We start from the raw sequence: 25,070 nt of genomic DNA on the forward strand, positions 1-25,070 counted from the left end.
ACCTGTACCAAGTAGATTACAGAGTGCGTATGATGTAAACAGATCAGCAGATTACTGCTTTCAAAAGAGATATCCTTTTGTTACTTGCAATTTATAACTTAAAGTCCTGATATAGAATAGTGAGCTATTAACTTTCATCCTAGAACTGCATACACACTGCAAAGTATACATTATTAGAGCATTGATTAATGTTGCAAAAAGGGATAATTTGGCTAGAAATCGATTCTTATTATTAAAGAAAACTCCCAACTATGCTGTTTCTTTTTCGACTCTGCGTTTGTGCTTCTCCACACAAAGCACTCTTAAACTATACTGCCTACCAGTATGGATGACATGTGACTCCCTACACTTTTAGTCCTTTGGCTTATGTAACATTTCCTATACACTGATTACACATGCATGATTGATTGTCTCTGTGTAATGTGTGTGTGATGCGAAGTGCTCGGACACCCTACACTGGTATGAGTGGCGCTATATAACTAATTCAATGCATCTGAGAGAGTGTGGTTATGGAGACTTGGTCACTGTTAAAGGGTGCTAGTGAGAGAATCCGTGGTGGAGGTGGTCTTGGGGGGGCGCCAACAAACACTGTCGCACAGGGCGCCACCAGCACTAAAGCCGTGGTCACCAACTATAGCAAATGTTGAGGCAAAGTCTGTTTAAATGGAATTAATGGTTACAGCCAATAAAAGACCTCTGATTTGTCGTCTGTAATGCTTCATCTCGGTCTGTGGAGGGAGCTGTCATTATAGTCCTTTATCTATGTCCATGGCAGCTGTCAAATAGTCCTACCTTTATGTCGATGGTTACTGCAAACCGTAGTCCTACTTCTATGTCTATGACCTGTCCCCGTTTTTTGTTTTGAGAATCTGGTCACCCTAACCTGGTACCTTGTCCCCCAGAGCCTCAGGGCACATCAGTGCAGGGTGATGCATGACCCATTACTCATGGACAAGGTACCTTGTCCCTCAGATACCTAGGATGCAGGGTGATGTCTGGCACCCTACACATGGTACCTTGTCCCTCAGATCCCCAGGTTGCAGGGTAATGTGTAGAACCCTAAACATGGTACCTTGTTCCCGAGAGCCGTACAGTGCCCTGGTGCAGGGTGATGTTTGGCATTGTACACATGCACCTGGTACCTTCTCTCCCAGAGTACCAGGACACCCTCGTGTAGGATGCTGTATGAAACCTTACACGCACCTTTTCTCTTAGCGCCGGTTGCAAGGTAATATTTGACATTTTATACGCAAACATTGTATCATGTCCCTCAGTGTACTCCAGCACAGGGTGATAAATATCATCTTACACATGCACACGGTACCTTGGGGCATATTAGCAAGGGCCATATCGCCGCTTTAGCTGCACTTTTTGCCGCTAAAGCGGCGATATTTCTATCGCCCACTCAGCAAGCTGTCGCTAACAGCAGTTAGCGACAGCTTTTAGGCGATAGCGACCGGTTTGGGGCCCGATGTGCAAGTCAGCGATATTTATCGCTAATGACATGCAAAGTGGGCGTACCCAAACTGTTAGCGACTGAAAGCAGTCGCTAACACAGCTATCGCCTATTAGCAAGGCAGGCGAAGCGATGGAAAAATCGCGCTAAGTGCGATTATCGCTATAACCTAACGCCTGCTAAAAACATGACTTACCTGTTTATCCAATGGGAGGTGGATCTTCAGGTTAAGTCCCCATTGGCGTTAATGCATGAATATCGCTGGATTTCCAGCGATATTCACGCATTTCGCCGCTATCGCTGGATATTTTAGCACAATGGAGAAAAACGTTGCTAATAGCATATTTTCCCCGCTAAAATATCCAGCGATAGGCAGCAATAAAAATGAACGCGCTGAGCGCGTTTTGCGATAAATATCGCAACTTGTTGCTAATAGGCCCCCTTGACTGTTAGTGTCTTGATACAGGTGAGATATCTGGCCCTTCACACATAGATGTTTTATCTTGTCCCTCTTCACTCTTGTGCAGGGTAATTGATGGCACAGTACACACGAGCAGTGTGTTTTGCCCCTCAGTACCCTACGTGCCCAGCACAGGGTGGTAGATGGCACCGTTAACATTAACATCGGACCTTGTCTTTCAGTGCCCCGGTGCAGGGTGCTAGATGGCACCATACACTTGGACGTTGTGCCTTGTCTCTTAGTGCCCTGTGCGCCTGGTTCATGTGTTTTGTGCCACTCTACACATGGACGTTAAACCTCATCTCTCAGTGCCATGTGCCCAGCGCAGGCTACTAGATGGCATTGCACACATGGACATTGTACCTTGTCTCTCAGTGCCCCGTGTTTCCAGCACAGGGAGCTAGATGGCACCATACAAAATGACGTTGTACCTTTTGTCTAAGTTCCCAGTATGCCTGGGGTGGAGTGACTTATGGCAACTTACATGTGGGCACTGTACCATGTCTCTCAGTACCCAGGGGAGCGTGTGAGATGGCACCTTAGTTACACATATTGATGTTGGACATCTTCTCTCCTAGTCCCCCCAGTGTGCACAAGGCAGAGTGATGGATGGCACCTTATGCATGGGAGTAGGACCATGGGCATTGTACCTTGAAGGGTCAGATTTCTGGCCAGTCTTCCTCGTGTAGAGACTCTGGCAGTAAGATCCTGAGTGTTGTTGGCTACTCTTGGCCATCCTAGCCCCACACTTTCAGCACGACCTTCTCCTTCCACAGGCCCATTCTGCTGGACATATTACACCTGTGCGAGGCCCTGAGGGCTAATGATCTGCCCTCCACCAATAGACTCTGTTACTGAAACCCCTGGAGGAACCTGATGTGCCACAACACACTGCAGGCCACAGAGAAAAGATGGTAGGAGTCTTCCAGATCACACTGACTAGGGACTACGTAGATGGGACCACCATACATCGATGAACCAATGACTGAGGACTTTGCCCCCGCCCAAAAAAAGAAATCTCGGTATCACGATCAAGCAGGGATATGGGCGATGTGACTCCAGAGAGTCCTTCTGGATCATGACAAACCTGGGATTAAGGAGATAAGACCCCCAGAGGAGCTTACGGACCAGGTTGAAGTATGGACCAAAGAAATGGGACTTCAGCTGAGTCCTCTGGACCACCATGAACCAGAGACAAGGAATAGGACTCTCAGAGGATCTGCCTGTACCAGGATGAGCCAAGGATTGAGGAAAAGGGACCATAGAGGACCTACTTAATGCAGGCCGCAGCACGAACGCGCAGTGGACGTGCCACCAAAGACAAGCCCATCTGCGCCCGTCCGTGCCTGGACTACACCCAGCATCACGACCCCTGGCCCTCGGGACCCCAGGCGCCGCAACAAACACTGCCACTGAGCTGACCCACACTCCACAGACTACCTTTCACATGCACCCACTGGCACTTCACCTGCCACTGGACACACACACCAGTCCTCCGACCAACCTCACCCGACCACACCACACCACAGACACCAACTGAACTAAAACACCAAATCACATGCACCCTTCTCAACACACGCTCCCTATGCCAGCATTCCACTGAATTATGGACCTCATTGCCACCCTCGTACATGACATAGTCTTCCTCAATGAGACCTGGCTCAACCCCGCATCCACACCAGACATTGCCAAAGCAATCCAGACGGATATAAAATCACTCAACAGGACCGCACCAAAAAGACAGGAGGAGGAACAGCCATCAACCACAGAGACCATACAGTGTACCACCACCAATGACAACACCACCACCCCTATGGAACATCTCAACTGCAAGCTCCACACGGACAAGAGAACCCTTGCATACCGACCCCAAAGCCTGTGCTCCAGCTTCTGCAACATCATTGCAAACTTCATTGCAACCTAGCCTTAGACTCCAAGGGCTACATCTTCCTCTGCGACCTAAATTTCGACATCAACAACCCAAATTACAAAAACACCGCAGACCTCCTCGGCAGTATGAGCAGCCTCGGATTGACCCCGATCGTCCACGACCCTACACACACTGCAGGACACAAGCTGGAATGAATTTTCACCTCAGGCAACTGCGTCAAATACAGCCATGTCATAGAACTCACATGGACCGCACACTCCATCGTCCACTTCAGCATCTCCAGCCCCCACACTGCCACCTCCAAGATGGCCAACGCTCCCCACTGGAGGTGGGACAAAATCTTAGACACCAGCTGGGCGACCACCCTCAACACCTCCAACCCTGCTACTGCCACCAACCTCCAACAGGGAGTGAAAAAATTACGCCTGGATCCCCAATCGCGGAGACAGCCTCGTCCTCATCAAGAGCAACATCCAGAAAAAATCCTCTAAAAAGCCCAGCTGTTACATGCACAAAATCAGAACAGTGAAACGAGACAGAAAACAGTTGGAGGAGAAGGTGCACCAACAAGGACACCTCTGACAGGCCAGCCATCAAGACCTCTCTCAACCTCTACCACTGCCTGCTGAGGGCAAGAAAGAAGACAACCATTGCCGCATGCATTGAAACCAGCACCAACAACACCAAGGAACTTTTAAACATCGTTAAGGAATTCTCCAACCCGACTGCCAGCGAAAACAACATAATACCCTCACAGGCGCTTTGCAACAACCTCGCACACTTCTTCCACAAGATTGCAACCGTATACAGAAACTTTGAACCCCCACCCATACCTACGACTTCCTCGACAGGTACGCCACCACCGTAACTGATAGGAACCACACATTGACCACCTGGAACATCCTATCCACCCAGGACACCACCTCCACCATTAAATCCATCCACTCGGGAGCTCGCACAGACCCATGCCCACACCACATCTTCAACCTCGGAGAACAAAGGATTGGCTAGGAACTCACCACCCTACTTAACCCCTCTATCACCACTGTAACATTTCCCGATGCCTGGAAACACGCCAAAGTCAGACACTAATCAAAATACCCTTTGCCGACCCCGGCAAACTCAAAAACTACCGGCCAATCTCCCTACTCCCATTTCCAGCAAAGGTACTGAAAAAGATCATCAACAAACAACTCATGATGCACCTGGAGCAGAACCAGCTCCTCAGCTCCTCCCAATCAGGCTGCCGCAGCAATCACAGCATCAAAACCACCCTGATCACAGCCACCAACAACATCAGAACCCTCCTCGACCACGGAGAAACAGCAGCTTTGACCCTCCTCAACCTCTAGGCAGTCATCGACACTGTATCCCACCACACACTGAGTGAAAGACTCCACAACATCGGCATCCAAGGGGACGCGCTCAGATAGATCACCTCCTTCCTCACAGAAAGAACCCATAGGATCCACCTCCCACATTTGAACCCAAGGAGATCATCTGTGGATGGAAGGATTGATCATCTCCTTCCCCACCGGAAGAACCCAGGAGATCCACCTCCCAACTTCCCCCTCTGAACCCAAGGAGATCACCTGCAGTGTCACCCATGGCTCATCCCTCAGCCCCACGCTCTTCAACGCATATATGACCCCGCGGGCCAACATCGTCAGATGCCATGGTCTCCACATAATTCCCTAGGCAGATGAAAACCAAATCATCCTCTTACTCACCGGCGACCCTACCACCACCAGAACCAACTTCCACGGATGCACGACAAACATCGCCAACTGGATGAAGAACAACTGCCTGCAGCTGAACACAGATAAGATGGCAACACACAGAAGGACTCCTGGTAGCCATCAGACCTAGGACCTGCACCCACTCCCTCTAACCATGCCAGAAACCTTGGAATCATCATGGACAAAAGTCTCACCATGAAATCACAGATCAACGCTGTCTCCCCCACCTGATTTCTCACTCTGCGCATGCTATGTAAGATTTTCAAGTGGCTACCCCTACAAACAAGATGCACATTACACAAGCCCTCATCACCAGCCGACTGGACTACAGCAATGCCTTCCAAGGAGGAATCGCCGCACACCTTCTACAGAGACCAGATTATACAGAACGCTGCAGCCAGATTACTCCTTGGCCTTCCCTGACGAACCCACATCACACCCTACCACAAGAAACTCCACTGGCTCCCTGATTCCAATTCAAGTTGCTGATCCACACACACAAGGCTTTACACAACCAAGGACCCGCCTACATTAATCACCACCTGAACTTCTACCAACCATCGAGAAGACTATGCTCCACCTCCCTTTCACTTGCCCATACTCCCCAAATCTACCAAAGCAGAAGTGGAGGACGCTCCTTCTCCCAAATCACAGCAAAGACCAGGAACAGCCTCCCCATGCACCTCCGGAACATCACCTCACTTCCAGAATTCCAAATGACCCTCAAGACCTAGCTGTTTAGATAAACCTATGGGGCGTGCAAGCACTTGGATACCCTTCCAAGTGATTAGACGTGCTTTACAAATCCTGATTGATTGATTCATAATGTCAAACAAAGGACTATGGAGATGGCACCCACAAAGGAGACTTCCAGGCCATGAAGAAGCGGGGAATGAGGAGACAAAATCATCAAAGAAGCTCTCCATACCATGACAGACCAAGGATTGAGTGGATGGGGTATCTACGGTAGCACTCTATACCACGATGAACCAAGGACTGAGGTGAAGGCACCAGCAGAGGAGCACTTCATGCCACACTGAATTAAAGATTGAGGCGATTGGGACTCCAGAGGAGCCTTCTATACCACGATGAACCATGTACTGAGGAGAAGGGACCACCAGAGGAGCCCTCTATACCACAATGAACCACAGATTGAGGGGGCGGGGTCTCTTTTTAATCACATTGAGCCAATGGGTTACAGTGATGGGAACACCACAGGAGTCCTCTATATAACAATGCACCAAGGATTAATGAGATGGGGGTCTCCAGAGAAGCTCCCTATACCAGGATGGGCCAAGGATTGAGGTTAGAGGACCCCCAGAGGAGTCCACCATATTACTATCAACCATGGAGTGAGGAGATGGTGTCTCCAAAAGCGCACTCTATACCACAGTGAAACAAGGATGGAGGACATACCCCCCAGAGAAGCCTTCCATACTCTGATGTATCAATCGTTGAGGGGATGGGACCCCAGAGGGGCCTTCTGACCAACAAAGAACCAAACACAGCAGAGATGGAATCAACACAGAACTTTACAAACCACCACAAGTCAACGGCTTCAGAAACATAATTCCCAATGGTCTTTCTAAACAATGATGAATCATTGGTCCCAGAGGTAAACACCTCAGGGCTTTACATACTGACCCCAGAGATAGACTCCTTAGGGAATGCTCCATTTTGAAGAGTCATGTATGCCGGAGATGGACCTGGACCCCTGAGGGGGCCCCTGGAGCACAGTGAGCTATGGTCATCCATTTGCCATGGGCTGTGGGAGTGGGAAACCCAGAGAAAGACTGTGTCCCACCATTAGCCACAGGCTCCGAGGATGCAGAGAGAAGTTCTATTTTGCACCATTTGCTACCGCTCCAAGCATGTCCAGAGAAGCTCTCTCTCCCACCTTTAGACACATGCTGCAAGGATGCTCAGAGGAGCCCTCAGTACCACTGTTAGCCTACACCACTAGAAGCCATGGGCTCTAAGGATGAATGGCCAGAGAAGTGATCCACACCCAATGACAAGGCCATCTCTCTGACTGCAGCTCCCCCTTAGACTATTGTTCCTGTCCAACAGTCTCAACAGGCTCTAAGGGACCATGCCAGTGCTCTTTAACCAGCAGACAGAACACAGGTGCTTACTTTTAATGCTCCCCGCCCTGGACCAGGGCACCATGCGAAAGGATCAGAAGATCTGTAGTAAGGCACACCAAGCACAAGACACGCCTGTTACCTGAATACACTGCTATATTTTGCAGCATGCATTTCTTCTCCAGCAAGAGGACCCATGACTCTGCTTTGCAGATTCACTCTATAAGTGAACACACGTGCAGTTGGCTTCACCATGTCTTCACATTGACTATTTTACACATTATGTTTCAGCGTCGCCTATGTACAAAAGGCAAATAAATACCTACACATCTATATCAGAATATTTAGTCATAGGTTGTATTGCGGAGAACATGTACTTGAAGCTTCTACAAAGAAGCTCTTCACCTTTGGTGGCCGCTGAACACATGTTGTTGCTTGTGGACAAGCCTGGATCTCGTGCTATGTTCTCTTGATTTTATGTGCATCTTCCTGGGACGGTTTCTTGGTTTAGTCCAGCCATCTGGTAACCACATGCAAGTTGGGAGTTTGGGTGTCTTTGGTGGCACATTCTGACACGGAAGTGCCCGCGGGACCAGGAAGGCAGCCTCTTGGTGGAACTGGTCATTTGGTGAAGGCAGGATGATACCTTGTGCTCAGTGGAATGTATAAAAATGTACTGCCTTCCTCCAAGCCTGGCTCCCTCAAGATATTTAACGATCCCAGAGAAACGTAAACATGACTGAATGCAGACTGCTTGATGCCCCTATATCAGTGTCCACCTGTAGAAATGGCTGTGCTCAGGAACCTTCTAGTTACACCAAGGAAAGGGCCACTTTCCCAATCCACATACATACCTACAGAGGGCATCTTCATGTCCAGTTCTTCTTCCTGGTTCACAAGCCCCTTCAACTACCCTTGGACTGGGACACACCCCTGCAGGCGTCAACATAAAGGTGCTGTAAAAGAAGCAGCAGGCCATACGGCCACGCTGTCACAGTGTTAGACAGTGATACACAGTGATATCAGGCAGCCACACGCGGGTGCCAAAGGTTCGAAGCAAATCTGTTCCAATGCCAGAGGAGGAGCCTGTGTGATGAAGCTGGATGAGGAGCCTGTGCAATGGAACTGGCTGAGGAGCCTGTGCGAAAGACCTGGCTGAGGAGCCTGTGCGTTGGACCTGGCTGAGGAGCCTGTGCAATGGAACTGGATGAGGGCCCTGTATGATAGAACTGGATGAGGAGCCTGTGCGATGGACCTGGATGAGGGGCCTGTGCGATGGACCTGGATGAGGGGCCTGTGCGATGGACCTGGCTGAGAAGCCTGTGCGATGGACCTGGCTGAGAAGCTTGTGCGATGGACCTGGCTGAGAAGCCTGTGCGATGGAACTGGCTGAGAAGCCTGTGCGATGGAACTGGATGAGGAGCCTGTGCGATAGACCTGGCTGAGGAGCCTGTGCGTTGGGCCTGGCTGAGGAGCCCGTGCGATGGAACTGGATGAGGAGCCCGTGTGATGGACCTGACTGAGAAGCCTGTGCGATGGACTTGGATGAGGAGCCTGTTCAATGGAACTGGATGAGGAGCCTGTGCGATGGACCTGGATGAGGGGCCTGTGCGATGGACCTGGATGAGGGACCTGTGCGATGGACCTGGATGAGGGGCCTGTGCGATGGACCGGGATGAGGGGCCTGTGCGATGGACCGAGATGAGGGGCCTGTGCGATGGACCTGGCTGAGAAGCCTGTGCAATGGAACTGGCTGAGGAGCCTGTGCGATGGACCTGGCTGAGGAGCCTGTGCGATGGACCTGGCTGAGGAACCTGTGCGATGGACCTGGATGAGGGGCCTGTGCGATGGACCCAGATGAGGGGCCTGTGCGATGGACCTGGATGAGGGGCCTGTGCGACTGACCTGACTGAGAAGCCTGTGCGATGGACCTGGCTGAGGATCCTGTGCGATGGACTTGGATGAGGAGCCTGTCTGATGGAACTGGATGAGGAGCCTGTGTGACGGACCTGGATGAGGAGCCTGTGCAATGGACCTGGCTGAGGAGCCTGTGCGATGGACCTGGCTGAGAAGCCTGTGCGATGGACCTGGCTGAGAAGCTTGTGCGATGGACCTGGCTGAGAAGCCTGTGCGATGGACCTGGCTGAGGAGCCTGTGCGATGGAACTGGCTGAGGAGCCCATGTGATAAAGCTGACTGAGGAGCCTGTGCGATGGACCTGGCTGAGGAGCCTGTGCGATGGAACTGGCTGAGGAGCCTGTGCGTTGGATCTGGATGAGGAGCCTGTGCATTGTACCTGGATGAGGGGCCCGTGCGATGGACCTGGATGAGGGGCCCGTGCGATGGACCTGGATGAGGAGCCTGTGCAATGGACCTGGATGAGGAGCCTGTGCAATGGACCTGGATGAGGAGCCTGTGCAATGGAACTGGCTGAGGAGCCTGTGCAATGGAACTGGATGAGGGCCCTGTGCTCTGGAACTGGATGAGGAGCCTGTGCGATGGTCCTGGCTGAGGAGCCTGTGCGATGGTCCTGGCTGAGGAGCTTGTGCAATGGTCCTGAGTGAGGAGCCTTTGAGATGGTCCTGGCTGAGGAGCCTGTGCGATGGACCTGGATGAGGCCCCTGTGCGATGGACCTGGCTGAGGCGCCTGCCCGATGGACCTGGCTGAGGAGCCTATGCGATGGACCTGGTGGAGGAGCTCGTGTGATGGACCCGGCTGAGGAGCCTGTGCAATGGACCTGGTGGAGGAGCCAGTGCGATGGACCTGGCGGAGGCCCCTGTGCGAGGGAACTGGCTGAGGCGCCTGCGCGATAAACCTGGCTGAGGAGCCTGTGCGATGGACCTGGCTGAGGAGCCTGTGCGATGGACCTGGTGGAGGAGCCTGTGCAATGGCGCTGGCTGAGGAGCCTGTGCGATGGAGTTAGGTGAGCCTGTGCAGTGGGGTTCGCTCCAGACAACCCCAGGGCAGTTACATGATGCTGCATTTTCCTCGTATGCGGTCCGCCCTCTTCTGCTTGCCGGATCGCTTGCCGTCAATGCTGAGGCTCATGCTCCGTTTCTTCTCCAGGCTCAGAAGCTCCTGGAAGAGTTCCTTCACATTGTAGTTCATCTTGGCTGAGGTCTCCATGAAGGCACATTTCCACTCCTTGGCCAATGCTTCACCCTCCTGGGCAGCCACCTCACGGTGAGTCTCATCGCACTTGTTTCCCACCAGCATGACCGGGATACTGTCGACACTGCCCTTGATCTGCAGGAGCTGCTGGTAGATGGGCCGCAGCTCCTCCATGGACTGGCGGCTGGTGACAGAGAAGACCAGGACGAAGGCATGACCCTTGGAGATGGACAGTCGCTGCATGGCCGGGAACTGGTGGCTTCCTGTGGTGTCTGTGATCTGCAGCGTACACACGCTCTTGTCACAACTGATCACCTGCCGATATGTGTCTTCGATGGTTGGGATGTAGGTGTCTCGAAACGTCCCTTTCACGAAACGCAGGACCAAGGAGCTCTTGCCCACACCTCCAGCGCCAAAAACCACCACTCGATAGTCATTGCTCTGCTCAGGCATCTCAAGAGTTTTGTTTCTCACCCTGAAAGAGGCAGAGAAACAGAATGTCTATGCAAGATTACAGGACATACTGAAGCAAGCACAACTCTCGCCCAACATACAGAAACAAACTGAGAGGGGCGTATTCACAAAAGTACATTTACACAAATAGATTTACTTACATGCATGCAACTGTACCTAGTAGTAACTTGTTTGCTATTCACAATTTCCACGTATAAATATACTAAGTATAGATTTATACCTCTCCCCTAAACGCAGGGGTAGAGCCTGCTAGGTCAGGATTTATGATCGTTAAGTTACTACTGGTAACTTTTCACACGTAGGGGAGGTCACCACCACCAAGGCAGAGATATCATTATTGTAAATTATAGAAAAAAACAAAAGTTTAATAATTATTTTAAATATAAATTAAAAATAGTTTAATTGAAAAAAAGTTAAGTTAAAATAATTATTAACCTAGACCTTACAAAATATGAAAGGGTACTGTACTTTAACTCATCAAATTAAATGATTAATAACTCATTAAATATGATATAAATCCCAACGTTTCTATAATATTTTTATATTTATTATTTAGGTTAATTTTATTAAAGCATATTTGTTCAATTAATTTCAATTTTTAAGTTTGATTTAAGTATTTTTTTTAAACATTAAACAATTTATTTAACATAAAGTAATTTTAAATTGAGTATAACAAACACAAAGCATGGCGAGTACATTAACAACTCTTTTGGGTTCTTTTTATCTGTAGTAATTAAAAGTGCTGTTTGTGAATAGAAATGGGCTTACTCTTTTATGCACTTTAAGAGATGCACAGGGTGTATCTGCGGGAATTTACAGGACACACTTTGAAACAAACAGTAACCACAACTTCCACGCAATGCGCATTCAGAGAGGCACAGGGTGTATCTGCGGGAATGTGGAGGCCACACTGAAACAAACAGCAAGCACCCCGCCCCCACGCACTGCGCATTCAGAGTATCACAGGGTGTATCTGCGAGAATGTAGAGGACACACACTGAAACAAACAGCGAGCACCCCCCCCCCACGCAATGCGCATTTCGAGACGCACAGGGTGTATCTGCGGGAATGTAGAGGACACACTCTGAAACAAACACCAAGCACCCCCATGCAATGTGCATTCAGAGAGGCACAGGGTGCATCTGTGGGAATTTACAGGAAACACTTTGAAACAAACAGCAACCACACCTCTCACGCAATGGGCATTCAGAGAGGCACAGGGTGTATCTTCCGGAATGTAGAGGACACACTCTGAAACAAACAGCAAGCACCCCCCCCCCCCACGCAATGCGCATTCAGAGAGGTACAGGGTGTATATGTGGGAATTTACAGGACACACTTTGAAACAAACAGCAACCACAACTCTCACGCAATGGGCATTCAGAGAGGCACAGGGTGTATCTGCAGGAATGTAGAGGACACACACTGAAAAAAACAGCAAGCACCCCCCCCCCCCCCCAGCAATGCACATTCAAAGAGAGAAAGAGAGTATATCGTTAAGAAGCCACACCACACACTGGTACAGCTCTCACAATGCACTAATAGAGCGAAAGAATGTCTAGTGTAGACCAGACCACACACTAAAAGAAACAGACAAGGCCACCTATATGTAAATCTACACTTTTATGCTATTCCCAACGTCAGAGTATAGATTTAAATGTCTCCACCACCTTTACACCAGGGGGTGGAGAATATAACAGTAAATTAACTAGTAACTTTTTACACATAGGAAAAGATCTCTGCCACCGGAGTAGACATCTTCCTTTGGTAAAGTATAGGGAAAGTTAAGCAGGTTTACAAATTTGTTTAACAAATAAAAAAAACAAAAAACATATTGTAATGTAAATGAAATGTATAAATTAATTTAAAATTATTAGTAACCTACAACTAATAAAATAAAATGTTACAGCTCATTTACTCATCAAAATAATAATTGAACAAATATTTACATAATTGAAATATATTAATATATGCTTTATACAATATTTTTAAACATTTTGGAAATAATACTCAAATTAGCTGATCAATATTTTATTACTATTTACTAAATTTAATTAAACACCATTTATTTATTTTACATTGATTTTAGAAGTATGAATGTTTCTTTTAATCACTGTTCTACGTATTAGTGGAGTTATTAAATTGGGCCCATAGAGCCGTACTACCATACATGTGCTATGTGTGCACTGCACATGCGTGCACTTGAAAAGCACAACTGGTGGCAGCGCAAGACTCGGTGTTACAAACCAGTGTAACTTAAAATGGTCTGGTCGCACTCTCGATTCAAAGAGCATTGTGCGCGGTCCCCACTACTGCATGAGATGTACGAGGGCATGGGCAGTATTACTATGTCCATTATGAGGGCATGCATAGTGCATCCATCCAATTCTCAGAATAGTTTCTGGACCTTACAGGACCAGAGACAGGCCTAAACCTCTGTGAAACACTACAGTTGTGTGATACCAGGGACAAAATAAAAGTCAAGATCCTACTTTAACCTGCAGCCTGGCACTCAGGAGAGGGGTACGTGTGCGTTCACCATGCAGGGGGGCATTCTGGTCCCAACACTACCGCTGCAAAGAAGTGTTTGGAGTAGACAGATGCATGGGATATTTGTGCATCTATAATGTCGTACAAGCCATGAAACATGCCGAAAACAAAACAAACACCTTTGTGACAACACAAATGCTGAATTAAACAAATAAAATCTAACTAGAAGAGGGGGAGGAGCCTAACAAACAAGTTACTTACCTTCAGTAACAGCTTATCTGGTAGAGACTCTATCTAGTCACAGATTCCTTCCCTTAGAATTATCCACAGTGTCAGACTTGATCCGACAAAAACAATTCGTGAGCAGTACCCCTGCGCACCGGTAGGTGGCATCATTCAGGTTCATCTGGCGTCGTCCGCGCCAGAAGTGATGTGCCTATTTAGGTGCACACTGACCACTGGTGTGGAAAACCAGGGTGCTGAAAGGGGAACAGCTCCGTCCCTAGATATCCGTTAGCAGAGCAGGAAGGATAGTTGGGTCGATAAGAAATCTGGGCTAGATAGAGTCTCTAGCTGATAAGGACTTACAGAAGGTAAATAACTTGTTCATCTGATCCAGACTTCTAGCCACAGATTCCTTACCTTAGAATAGATACCCAAGCAATACCTCCATGGAGGTGGGTCTGCGAAAATGTTTCAGGAAGTCCAGCAGAACTGACGGACCCGACTGTCCAGACAGAGTAATGCTTTGTGAACATGTGTAGAGAAGCCCATGTTGCTGCATGGCAAATAATCAGTGTAGGAGAGTAGGATCTGCTTCACATGGGTACCCCCACTTTTTGCTGGTGTTTCACTGTTTTTCGACCTTAGTCTGGCTGTGGCCCTGCTAATCAGGACCACAGCCTAGCTGCTTCCTCTCTAAAATGGTTTGCATGTACATTAGGTACATATCTAATTGGATTCTGGAGTTCCTTATAGGCCCCTAGCATATGGTATACTATGTACCTAGGGCATAGGTACCTCAGCGGCCTATCAGGGGCTGAAGCATGTATTATACCACCCCTGGGAAGCACTCCAAAATGGCACCACAGGTCTGCTACTGCAGCCTGGGTAAGGGTGTGCTTGCATCCCTTACTGTGGTATAGGCTACCTATATCACTACCATTATACAGACACATATAAACCTATAAGTCACTCCTATGGCAGGCCTTGACAATCCTGAAGGCAGAGTGCTTGGTTTTGTGTGTGAGAGGGTGCCCAAGCATGAGCTGAGCCCCTCTTCAGCTTTCGGAAATACTTCCTTATGGCTGTTCTGTGATACAGCCATACCATATACTCTTAAGTGCATTATAACCTTGCGGTAAATGCTAACCTTGGAATGGCTGCATCAAAACATGTCGTGTTTGGTGTCAAACACTTTGGAATACAACCCCCCGCCAATTCTGGCGGCGGGGGTAGCATTCCACCCTTCTAGAGGGAGAGACATGTTCACAATGGCTAAACCCGGTAGGACTTTCATGAGCCCTGGCATCACAAAATGGATGCCTCTGCCACAGACACGGGTCTGGCCTCCTGCTGCTGACCGAAACTCCGGCAGGGCAGGCCTGGACAATAGGTTTCCTGTCGAAGGGAGTTGTAACCACCTCCCCAGACAAGCAGATGTGTATTGGGGCTGGGCGGGAGCACTCTCTGGTGCTTTGAAGTCCTGCACTGGGGGCACACTTGGTGTCCCTGTGCATAGTCCAGTTCAAACCGGTTGCAGGGGATACCTGCCCCTGCTCTGGCACGAAACTGGACAAAGGAAATGGGTGTAACCACCACTCTTTCCAAGCCCACCCATAGGTGGGGCCTTAGAGTTAGTCCATCCCCTAAACTTAGTATAAGTATAGGAATCCAGTCCCTAGGACTTTAGATTACCCTGCACAAAACTCTGCTACATATATCCTGGACCTTCGACGTTCTATCCTGACTAGAAGACTGAAGAAATCTCCCTTGGGGTCAAGTGACTCCCCTGCTTGGCAGGCACCAAAGAAGCAACTGACTGGTCTGCATCGCTGAAGCTCCCGCCGGACGCCGAAGTCTTTGCATCACCAGAGGTGGATTTCCAGACTTCCCAGAGGCTACCCTGAGTCCACAGCAAAGCTGAGGCTCATGGCTATCGTGGGATGACGTGGAACCATGACCCCTGGACACCGTGAACTTTTGCAGCAACACTATCTTCCTGGTCCTCCTCGAAGTTGTGCTTTGGGCTCCGAGTAGCCCCAGCCTTGAGCACCTCCTGCACCAAAGATTGTTGGCCTCCACTCCACGAGTGACCCGTGGGCCAGCTTCAAGTGCAACCGCTCGAGGCTCCTTTGCGATCACTAGTCTGTTGGCTAGCAGGTCCCCACGAAGGCAACTCCTTTTCTGCTTGGGCTTTCCTAGTTGATCCAGATGTGCCCTGACTTACCCTCGCTGGGTGAGTCCCTCAGACCTTGCTGGTCTGCACTGCAGTTGTTTCTCTGAATTCCAGTGACTTGCCGTTGCCAAGGCTTGTTGTGTCCATTCTGGTCGCCGACACCGCAGCACTCGACAGACTTCGTGGGACAGCTCAAATCCGGCTCGTGGACTTTGGTGACGCCTCCGGGACCTTGTGGCTGAAGAGTCAAGACACCCATCAACTCACCTGAAGCACCCGACATCTGTGGGCATTGGTCCATTCTGCCCTCGGTCACTGGCAAGTGACCCAGACTCTGTCCCCTCTGCTTTCAGGTTCCTTCCATCCTAGATCCAGGCTTGGATCTCTTCGGACACTTCTCCTCTTCACGGCAGCAGCAGTTCTTTGCAGGCTTCCATTGAAATGGACGACGCGACCCGACACCAAAAGACACCTATGCACCCGGCTTCCCTGGGTAAGGTAACTCGAGTGCCCCCGTGGGTGCTGGCCCTAGAACTTCTTAAGTCCAAAAGGGTTTGGTCCTGACTTGATTAGAAGTGTCCCTAATCTTTAAATTTCCAACCGCGACATTGCCCATAGAAGATAATGGGAACCAGCGGTTGTGTTTACACACTGCATACAGTCCCCGTGGGTCCCCTGCGTCACTACCTTGGGTGGTTCCTTGGGGTCCCAGCGATTCTACAGGCTATAGGCCTAGTATCTATTCCAGTCGTGGTTCTTATAACACTTTTTTGGTATATGGTTTGGTACTCCCCTAGGGCCCAAACGTGTATTTGTGCTATTACTGATAATTGCTAACTTGTAAACAAAGTACTTCGAACTCCAGTCTCATAAAGAGACTAGAGGGGTGTGTTTTATCTTAAATACATATATTTTGAATATATACCTGGTGTGGTTGTCCTTGCATTTGATCATTCAAGAGCTTATAGACTGGTAAAACAAGCTGCTTTACATTCCTTCAAGACTTAGCCTGAAGGCTGCTCTCCATAGCTACCACTAGGATAGCTTTCAATAAAGGTTGTCTTTAACCTATCACCATAAGGGGTTGTTTGGACTGATACAAGGTGCCCACTAGAACTAGTGGGCAGCATATATCAGGCCACCTTCTCACATTCAGGACTGGAACTCCGAATGCTAATGCAGTGATCGCAGCCCTAGCTCTGGTGGAATGAGCACACAAACCCTCAGGGGGTTTCTTCTTGGCCAATCTGCAGCCAAGCTTAATGCGGAGCACAATCCATCAGGAGATGGTCCATTTCTTCACGGTTTTCCCTTCTTTGCTCTGACATAATCTACAAAGACTTGGTCCTCCACCCAAAACTCTCTTGTGTGGTCAAGGTACAATGACCACACTCTTTTTAGGTCCAGACAATGAAGTCACTCTTCTACCTTGGAGGGAAGTGGCGGAGGGTGATGAACTGGCCTATATGAAAGGGAGTGAAAACTTTCGGCAGAAAGAAAGCTCTAGTGCGTAGAACCAGCTTGTGGGGTAGGTGGTCCGGTATGGACGATTGGATGACAAAGCCTGAAGCTCACTGCCCCTTCGAGCAGATGTTACTGCCACCAAGAAGGCAGTCTTGATGGAAAGGAGCCTGAGAGGAGTTGTGCAATGGCTCAAAGGTTGCACACATCAGAAAAGTCAGGACTAGATTAAGGTCCCACTGAGGCATGAAGGTCCAAGGTGGAAATGTGTTGCACACCTTCCAAGAACCGATTTACAACGGGAGATTTGAAAAGGGTGGCAGATCTGGCAACCACAGAAAGGCTGATATGGAAGAAAGATATCCCTATAAGGTGCCCAAAGCAGAAACCTGCTGGGCAAGAGAAGGGTTAAAGAGATGGACCTGAGAAAGAGGAGCAGAAAGAGACCTGTTTCTCTGGACATCATGCCACAAACTTGCCCCAGTGGCAGGCATACGCAGTCTAGGTGAAGGGATGCCTGGCTGCCAAGATAACATTGCAGACTTCGGGAGTAATGTCAAAAGCTGTCAACTCCTGCCACTGAATCTTCATGCCTGAAGGGGGGGCGATGACAGGTTCGGGTAGAGAACCCTCCCCTGCTGTTACGACAGAAGATCCTCCCGAAGGGCAGCCTGCCTGGAGGACCAATGGTCATGCTCAACAGCTCGAGATACCAAACGCTCCAAGCCCAGTCCGGAGCCACAAGGATGGCTTGGGCCCGGTCATTCCTGATTTTCTTGAGAACTTTGTGAAGGAGTGTTATTAGTGAAAAGGTGGATAGGAGGAAGCAGCTCCACTTAAGACAAAAAGTGTCTCACGCGAGAGCCGCCTTGGAAACTCTGGCGTGCAGAAATGCTGTCATTAGGCATTCTCGGCGGAGAAGAACAGATCTAATCATGGTTCTCCCCACTGCTGAAAGAGACCTTGCACCACCTCTGGATGGAGACGCCATTCATGATCCGCTAGGCATCTTTGGCTGAGTTTGTCCGCACTGGCGTTCAGAGAGCTCGTCATGTGTTGAACCACCAGGGATATGCCCTGATGTTCTAGTCATGTCCAGAGACTCAGGGCCACTTGACAAAGGGTCCATGACACCACCCATCCGGTTTGTTGCAGTACCACATGGCGGTGGTATTGGCCATAAACACCTTAACGAGTGGCATATCTGTAATCACTGTCAGATCTGATGGGGAAGGGTCTACCACTGACCTAATTGTGGTTTGTTTACCACCACTGCAGATCTTTTGCAGTTCCCTCCGAGATCTGGACCATGTTGAAGAGATTTCCCCGATATTGTGCCCACTGAAATTTCAAGTCCTACTGCAGAGCCCACATATGCCAGTAGGCAAGTGTCACAAGCAGGATGCCATGCATCCTTAGAGTCAGTCTCAACAAAATCCAGGATAGAGGCTGAAACATTGGTATCATAGCCTGAATATCCTAGACTCGCCGTTAGGAATGATATGGGAGTAGGATCTGCTTCTTATAGTTACCCCCACTTTTTGCTGATGTTTCACTGTTTTCGACTTAGTCTGGCTGTGGTCCTGCTATCCAGGACCTTAGACTAGCTGCTTTCTCCTCTAAATTGATTGCATGTACTTTAGGTACACTCCAGATTGGATTCTGGGGTGCCCTTATAAGTCCCTAGTATATGGTATACTATATACCCAGGGCATAGGTACCCCAGGGGCCTCTCAGGGGCTGCAGCATGTATTATGCCCCTGGGAGACCATTCAAAACGACACCACAGGTCTGCTACAACAGTCTGTGTAAGGTGGTAAAGGTCAGTCAAAAAATGACTGGGGGTAGCTCTCTCCAGATCTGCACTGACTGGCATAGAGAGAAAAGAACAGATGTCAGCTCACTGAGGTCACGCCTATATAGGCAGCACAGGTTACTTCCAGAGCGACAACTCCATGCAGAGCGGAACAATGCCACTTACCAGTGCACAGGTGTATTGCTCACTGAAAAATGTCCAGATCCAGTCTAACGCCAGGGTATAATTCAAAGGTAATGAATCTATGGCTAGAGTTCTCTATCAGATGGTGTATACTGTAGAGTAGAACACAATCGCCAGCTCTGAACTGGTGATGGTCCACCCTCAGTATATAATTCAAAAAGTAAGATGGCGTGTACATCCAGTGAGAGGGATACATATACATGTGATGAGCCCCACAAACGTATACTTTTGCTGCCAAAGTCATAGAGAAAGCTGTCAACACCCAGCTAGCACACTTCACAGAAACCACACCTCACAATCCGGATTCCGCAGCAACCACAGCACAGAGACCACCCTCATAGCCGCCACCGACGACATACGCGCCCACTACGCACTAGCCACCAGACTCCAGACTCCACGATCCAGGGAACAACCCGTGACTGTATTTGATCTTTCCTCTCACACAAAGAATAAGACTATTGCCCTTCCTTTTTCGAACCAACAGAAATCAGATGCGGCGTACCCCAGGGATACTCCCTCAGCCCCAAGCTCTTCAATGTCTACATGGCCCCCTTCGCAACCATCGTCAGAAAAACCGGACTCAACTGTCTCATACGCCAACGACACCCAGCTTATCCTCTCCCTTACCGAGGAACCTGACATCACCAGGCGCAGTTTCCCAGAAGGGATGAAAGACGCTGCAACCAGGATGAGCAGCAGCTGCCTGAAACTCAACTCAGAAAAAACACAAGTCCTCATCCTCGGCTCCACCCCCTCCTCGTGAGACAGCACCTGGTGGCCCCCTGCCCTCGGAAACCCATCCACCCTAATGGACCACGCACACAACCTCTGCTTTATACTAGACTTTTCATTCACCATGAACTGCCAGATCAATGCAGTGTCCTTCACTTGCTTCAACACCCTCGGCATACTGTGCAAAACCTTCAAATGGATTCCCCCTGACACCAGGAAGACCGTCACCCACGCACTCATCACCAGCAGATTGGACTACGGAAATGCCTTTTATGCCGGAATCAACCAAAAACAACTCTGCAAACTCCAGACCGTCCAGAACGCCACAGCCAGACTTATCGTCAACATCCCATGACATGACCACCTCATGAAACAACCCGCGACCTTCACATGCTTCCTGTCCAAAGAAGAATAACATTCAAACTGCTCACACACGCCTAGAAAGCCATCCATAACACTGGACCCCAATACCTCAACAAATGAATCTCCTTCCATGCCCCCAAGAGATACCTCTGCTTGGAGGCAAGACCTGGACCGAACTCCCCCCGAATACGACAAAGCCCAACACTGCACTAACTCAGAAAGGACTCCAAGACCTGGCTATTCGCATGACCTACAGAGCTGCTCGCACCTCCTCCCCCCCCCCAGCACCTGAGACCCTCACAGGTGAATAGTGCACTATAAAACCCATGGTTGATTGACACTTCCTTCAAATAGACCAATTTCTGTCGGGGTGGGGGCCACTATACCTGGCATAGTTTTGCCCACCTCATTCCCTGACCTTTGCTGAGCAGACCATGCTCCACCTTGTTTAACTCAGACTTCTGTTACTACCACACTAGGGTAGTTACACCAAGGTGCCAAAATAATGCTTCTGTGGCTATGCATCTGCACTGAAAAACATCACATTAAGGGATACGATGGTGAATAAAAAAGCTCTGAAATAAAGCAGTTACGGTTATCGTCACCAACTCTACCCTGACTTAACTCACGTTTGTGGTTCTGTCCCTTAAAGGAGGCTGTGGGTGCATTTTGACTCAAGTGGGGCAGATAAACACATATTCCAATGTCAGTTGTTCATAGTGTTTAAACCTGTCTGTGCAACTCATTCCAGACAGTTTGCCTTCATTAAAGAAGCAGGCACTGCCCTGTGAGGAATGACCAGTTCACTCTGAAAGTCATCACTGCACTGCACTCAGTGCTTAATTTGTTGAAAATGAAGAGCCAGGGCCTATGCAACTTCACACAAGCCCACTGTAGCTGGTACCATTCCGGCACTGCGAGGAATCACCAACTCAAACTGGGTACCAACACGGCACTGCGAGGAGTCACCATCTCAAACTGGGTACCATCACCGCACTGCGAGGAGTCACCATCTCAAACTGGGTACCATCACACACTGCGAGGAGTCACCATCTCAAACTGAGTACCATCTCGGCACTGCGAGGAGTCACCACCTCAAAGTGGGTACCATCACAGCACTGCAAGGAGTCACCATCTCAAAGTAGGTACAATCACGGCACTGCAAGGAGTCTCAAACTGGATACCATCACTGCCCTGCAAAGAGTCACCATCTCAAACTGGGTACCATCCCGGCACTGCGAGGAATCAGCATCTCAAACTGGGTACCATTACTGCACTGCGAGGAGTTACCATCTCAAACTGGGTACCATCACTACACCGCAAATAGACACTGGCTCACCCTGGACACCATCACTATACTGCAGTGCACTTTACTGTGAGGAGTCAAGGGTCCACCCCAGGCTCCAACACTGCACTGTAAGGAGTCACTGTCCACCCTGGACGGCATTACTTTACCGTAAGGAGTCATTGGCCAACCTTGGATGCCATCATTACACTGCAGGTCCACTGCATTGCAGAGAGACGCCTGATCATCCTGGATGTTGTGACTGCAATGTGAGGAGTCAATGGCCCAGCCGGGACGCCATCAATGCACTGCTCTGTGAGGACTGACCTGCCCACCCGTAACACCATTGCTGCAGAGCACTCTGATTTGTCATTGGCTAACATCGTATGGCATCTGTTCACTGTGAGGAGTCATCAGCCCACCCTGGAAGCCAACTGCACTGCAAGGATTCACCAGCCCATCCCAGACTGCATTACTGCACTGCAAGGAGTCACCAGCCCACCCTAGACAACATCACTGCACTGCAAGGAATAGCCATCAATCAATCAATCACAGGTTTGTTAAGTGCAACTACTCACCCCAAAGGGTCTCAAGGCACTAGGGGGGGTAGGTGCGCAGCTTGAGGGTGTTACCGTGCGTTGTCGAAGAGCCAGGTCTTGAGTCCCCTCAAGAACTTGGCAAATGATGGTGTCTGTCAGAGGTGGAGAGGGTCGGTGTGCCATGCCTTCGCCGCGAGGAAGGAGAAGGAGTGTCCTCCTGGTCTGATGTTCGTGATGCATGGGACCGTTGCAAGAGAGAGCTGGGCTGAACTGAGGAATCTTTGGGGTGCGTGGAACCAGAGGCGGTGGTTCATGCAGGCCGATCCGGTGTTGTGGAGGGCTTCGTGGGTGTGGGAGAGGAGCTTCAAGGTGTTTCTATTCTCGGCAGGGAGCCAGTGTAGTGTCCGTAGGTGTTGGCTGGTGTGACAGTGGCATGGTAGGTTGAGGACTAGCCTGACAGCAGCGTTCTGGATGCTCTGTTTGCGGGTGAGGTTCTTGTTGATGCCGGCGTAGAGTGCGTTGCCATAGTACAGTCTGCTGCTGATGAGGGTGTGGGTGACTGTTTTCCTGTGTTTGAGGGGAAATCAGTTGAAGGTCTGTCAGAGGAGGGGGAGGGAGTGGTAGCAGGAAGACGTAACAGCTTTGATCTGGCGGTCCAACTTGAGTTCGGAGTCCAGGATGATTCCGAGATTGCACGTGGTCCGTGGGGGAGGGTGGGTTCCCGAGGGCAGGGGGCCACCAGGTGTCGTTCCAGGCACTGGGGTGTGGACCCATGAGGAGTACTTCAGTTTTGTCTGTGTTTAGTTGTAGACAGCTGTTCTTCATCCACTTGGCGACTGCTTCCATTCCTTCTTGAAAGATGTGTTTGGAGATGTTGGGATTGTTGGATAGGGAGAGGATGAGTTGGGTGTCGTCAGCGTACGATACGATGTTGAGTCCGTGTGATCTGGCGATGGATGCGAGCGGGGCCATGTAGACGTTAAACAGGGTGGGGCTGATGGAGGATCCTTGCGGGACTCCGTAGGTGGCCGCTGTGGGTTTTGAGAGAAAAGGGGGAGTCTGACCCGCTGCATTCTACCAGAGAGGAATGAGCGAATCCAGTCGAGGGCCAAGGTGCGGTGTGAGACTCTGTAAAAGGCAGCGGAGAGGTCCAGGAGGACGAGGGCCATAATTTATGCTCGAGGAGGGAGCGGATGTCGTCCGTCATGGCAAGGAGGGTGGTTTCAGTGCTATGATTCTTCCTAAAGCCTGATTGGGAGGAGTCGAGGATGCCTTGTTCTTCTATGAAGGAGGCGAGTTGATTGTTGATGGCTTTTTCCATGACTTTCGCCGAGATATGGGAGTAAGGAGATCGGTCTGTAGTTCTTGAGGTCGGTGGGGACCGCCAAGGGTTTTTTCAAGAGAGGGTTGATTTCGGCATGTTTCCAGCCGTCGGGGAAGGAGACGGACTCGAAGGAGCGGTTAAAGATTCGACGAAGCCCGGGCGATGATGTCTGCAGCTCTGTGGTAGATGTGGTGGGGGCAGGAGTCCGTGGGTGCCCTGGAGTGGGTTGACATCATAGTCTTCTGGGTGGCTTCAGTGCTGAGGGCAGTCCAGCTGTCGAGAGTCGGCTGCGTGTTGTGAGGGATGGCGGGTGTGGGTTCCGCGTGGTTTGTTGTCATTGCAATTGTCATAGATGGTCTTGATTTTGAGATGGAAGAAATCGCTAAGTCTGTTGCAGAGGTCCTGGGAGGGTGGGATGTCTGTAGTCTCACTGTTTGGTTGGACAAACTCTTTGATGATTCTGAAGAGTTTTTTGCTGTTGTGTGCATGGGTGGAGATTCTTTCCTGGAGTACTTTCTTCCTTGAGTGTCTAATTAGTTTTTGGTGTGCGGTGGTGGCTACTTTGAAGCTGTCTAAGTCATCTGTGGTTTTGGAGTTCCTCCATAGCTTTTCGAGGCGTCTGCAGGCTCGTCTAGATTCTCGGAGTGTGGTGGAGAACCAGCTGTCTTTCTTGTTGTGGGGGATGGATGCTTTCTTGAGGGGGCGATGGTGTTGGCGCAGCCAGTGATCCAGTTGTGTAGGTTACAGGCGGCGGTGGTTGGGTCGTTGTCTGTGGTGGTGGGAGAGGAGCTACTGAGGTAGGCGGTGAGTTGGTCGTTGGAGATCTAGTTCCAATTCCTACGCTGGAGCTGGTGAAGACGTTTGCGGTTGATGTTGGTTTTGAAGGTGAAGTGGACGCAACAATGGTCCGTCCAAGGGAGTTCAGACGTGTGGCTGAAGGTGATGGAGTTTCCTGCTGTGAAGATGCAGCCGAGGGTGTGTCCCGCTGAGTGCGTTGGTTCTGGTATGACCTGTTTGAGTCCGATGTTGTGGAGGTTGTCCAGGAGGGAGGTGGAGTAGGGGTCTTGGAGGTTGTTGAGGAGGAAGTTGAGGTCTCCCAGCAAGGTGTAGTCAGTGGAGGTGATGGCTTGCGGGAGGATTTTGTCTGTGATAGAGTCGGAGAAGAGTGCGCGAGGTCTGTAGATGAGGCTGCCCCGGAGGGTGGTGGACGGGTTAGTCTGTATCTTGAAGTGGAGGTACTCCATCAGGGCTGTAGGTCCATCAG

The 25,070-nt window shown here is 49.9% G+C and overlaps 1 protein-coding gene across 1 annotated transcript in view; it reads right to left on the reverse strand.

Annotated features, from left to right (window-relative positions):
• Positions 1–10,494: 10,494 nt before the first annotated feature.
• DIRAS1 (DIRAS family GTPase 1) overlaps positions 10,495–25,070 on the reverse strand; it is an 84,812-nt gene continuing 70,236 nt past the window's right edge. Inside the window, exon 2 of the mRNA XM_085638526.1 lies at positions 10,495–11,216. Within this exon, the coding sequence (XP_085494652.1) occupies positions 10,598–11,194 (597 nt within the window). The 5' untranslated portion in view covers positions 11,195–11,216 and the 3' untranslated portion in view covers positions 10,495–10,597. The remainder of the gene's footprint in view (positions 11,217–25,070) is intronic.

Source organism: Triturus cristatus, chromosome 12 (genome assembly GCF_964204655.1).
Source record: "Triturus cristatus chromosome 12, aTriCri1.1, whole genome shotgun sequence".
Taxonomy (NCBI): domain Eukaryota; kingdom Metazoa; phylum Chordata; class Amphibia; order Caudata; family Salamandridae; genus Triturus; species Triturus cristatus.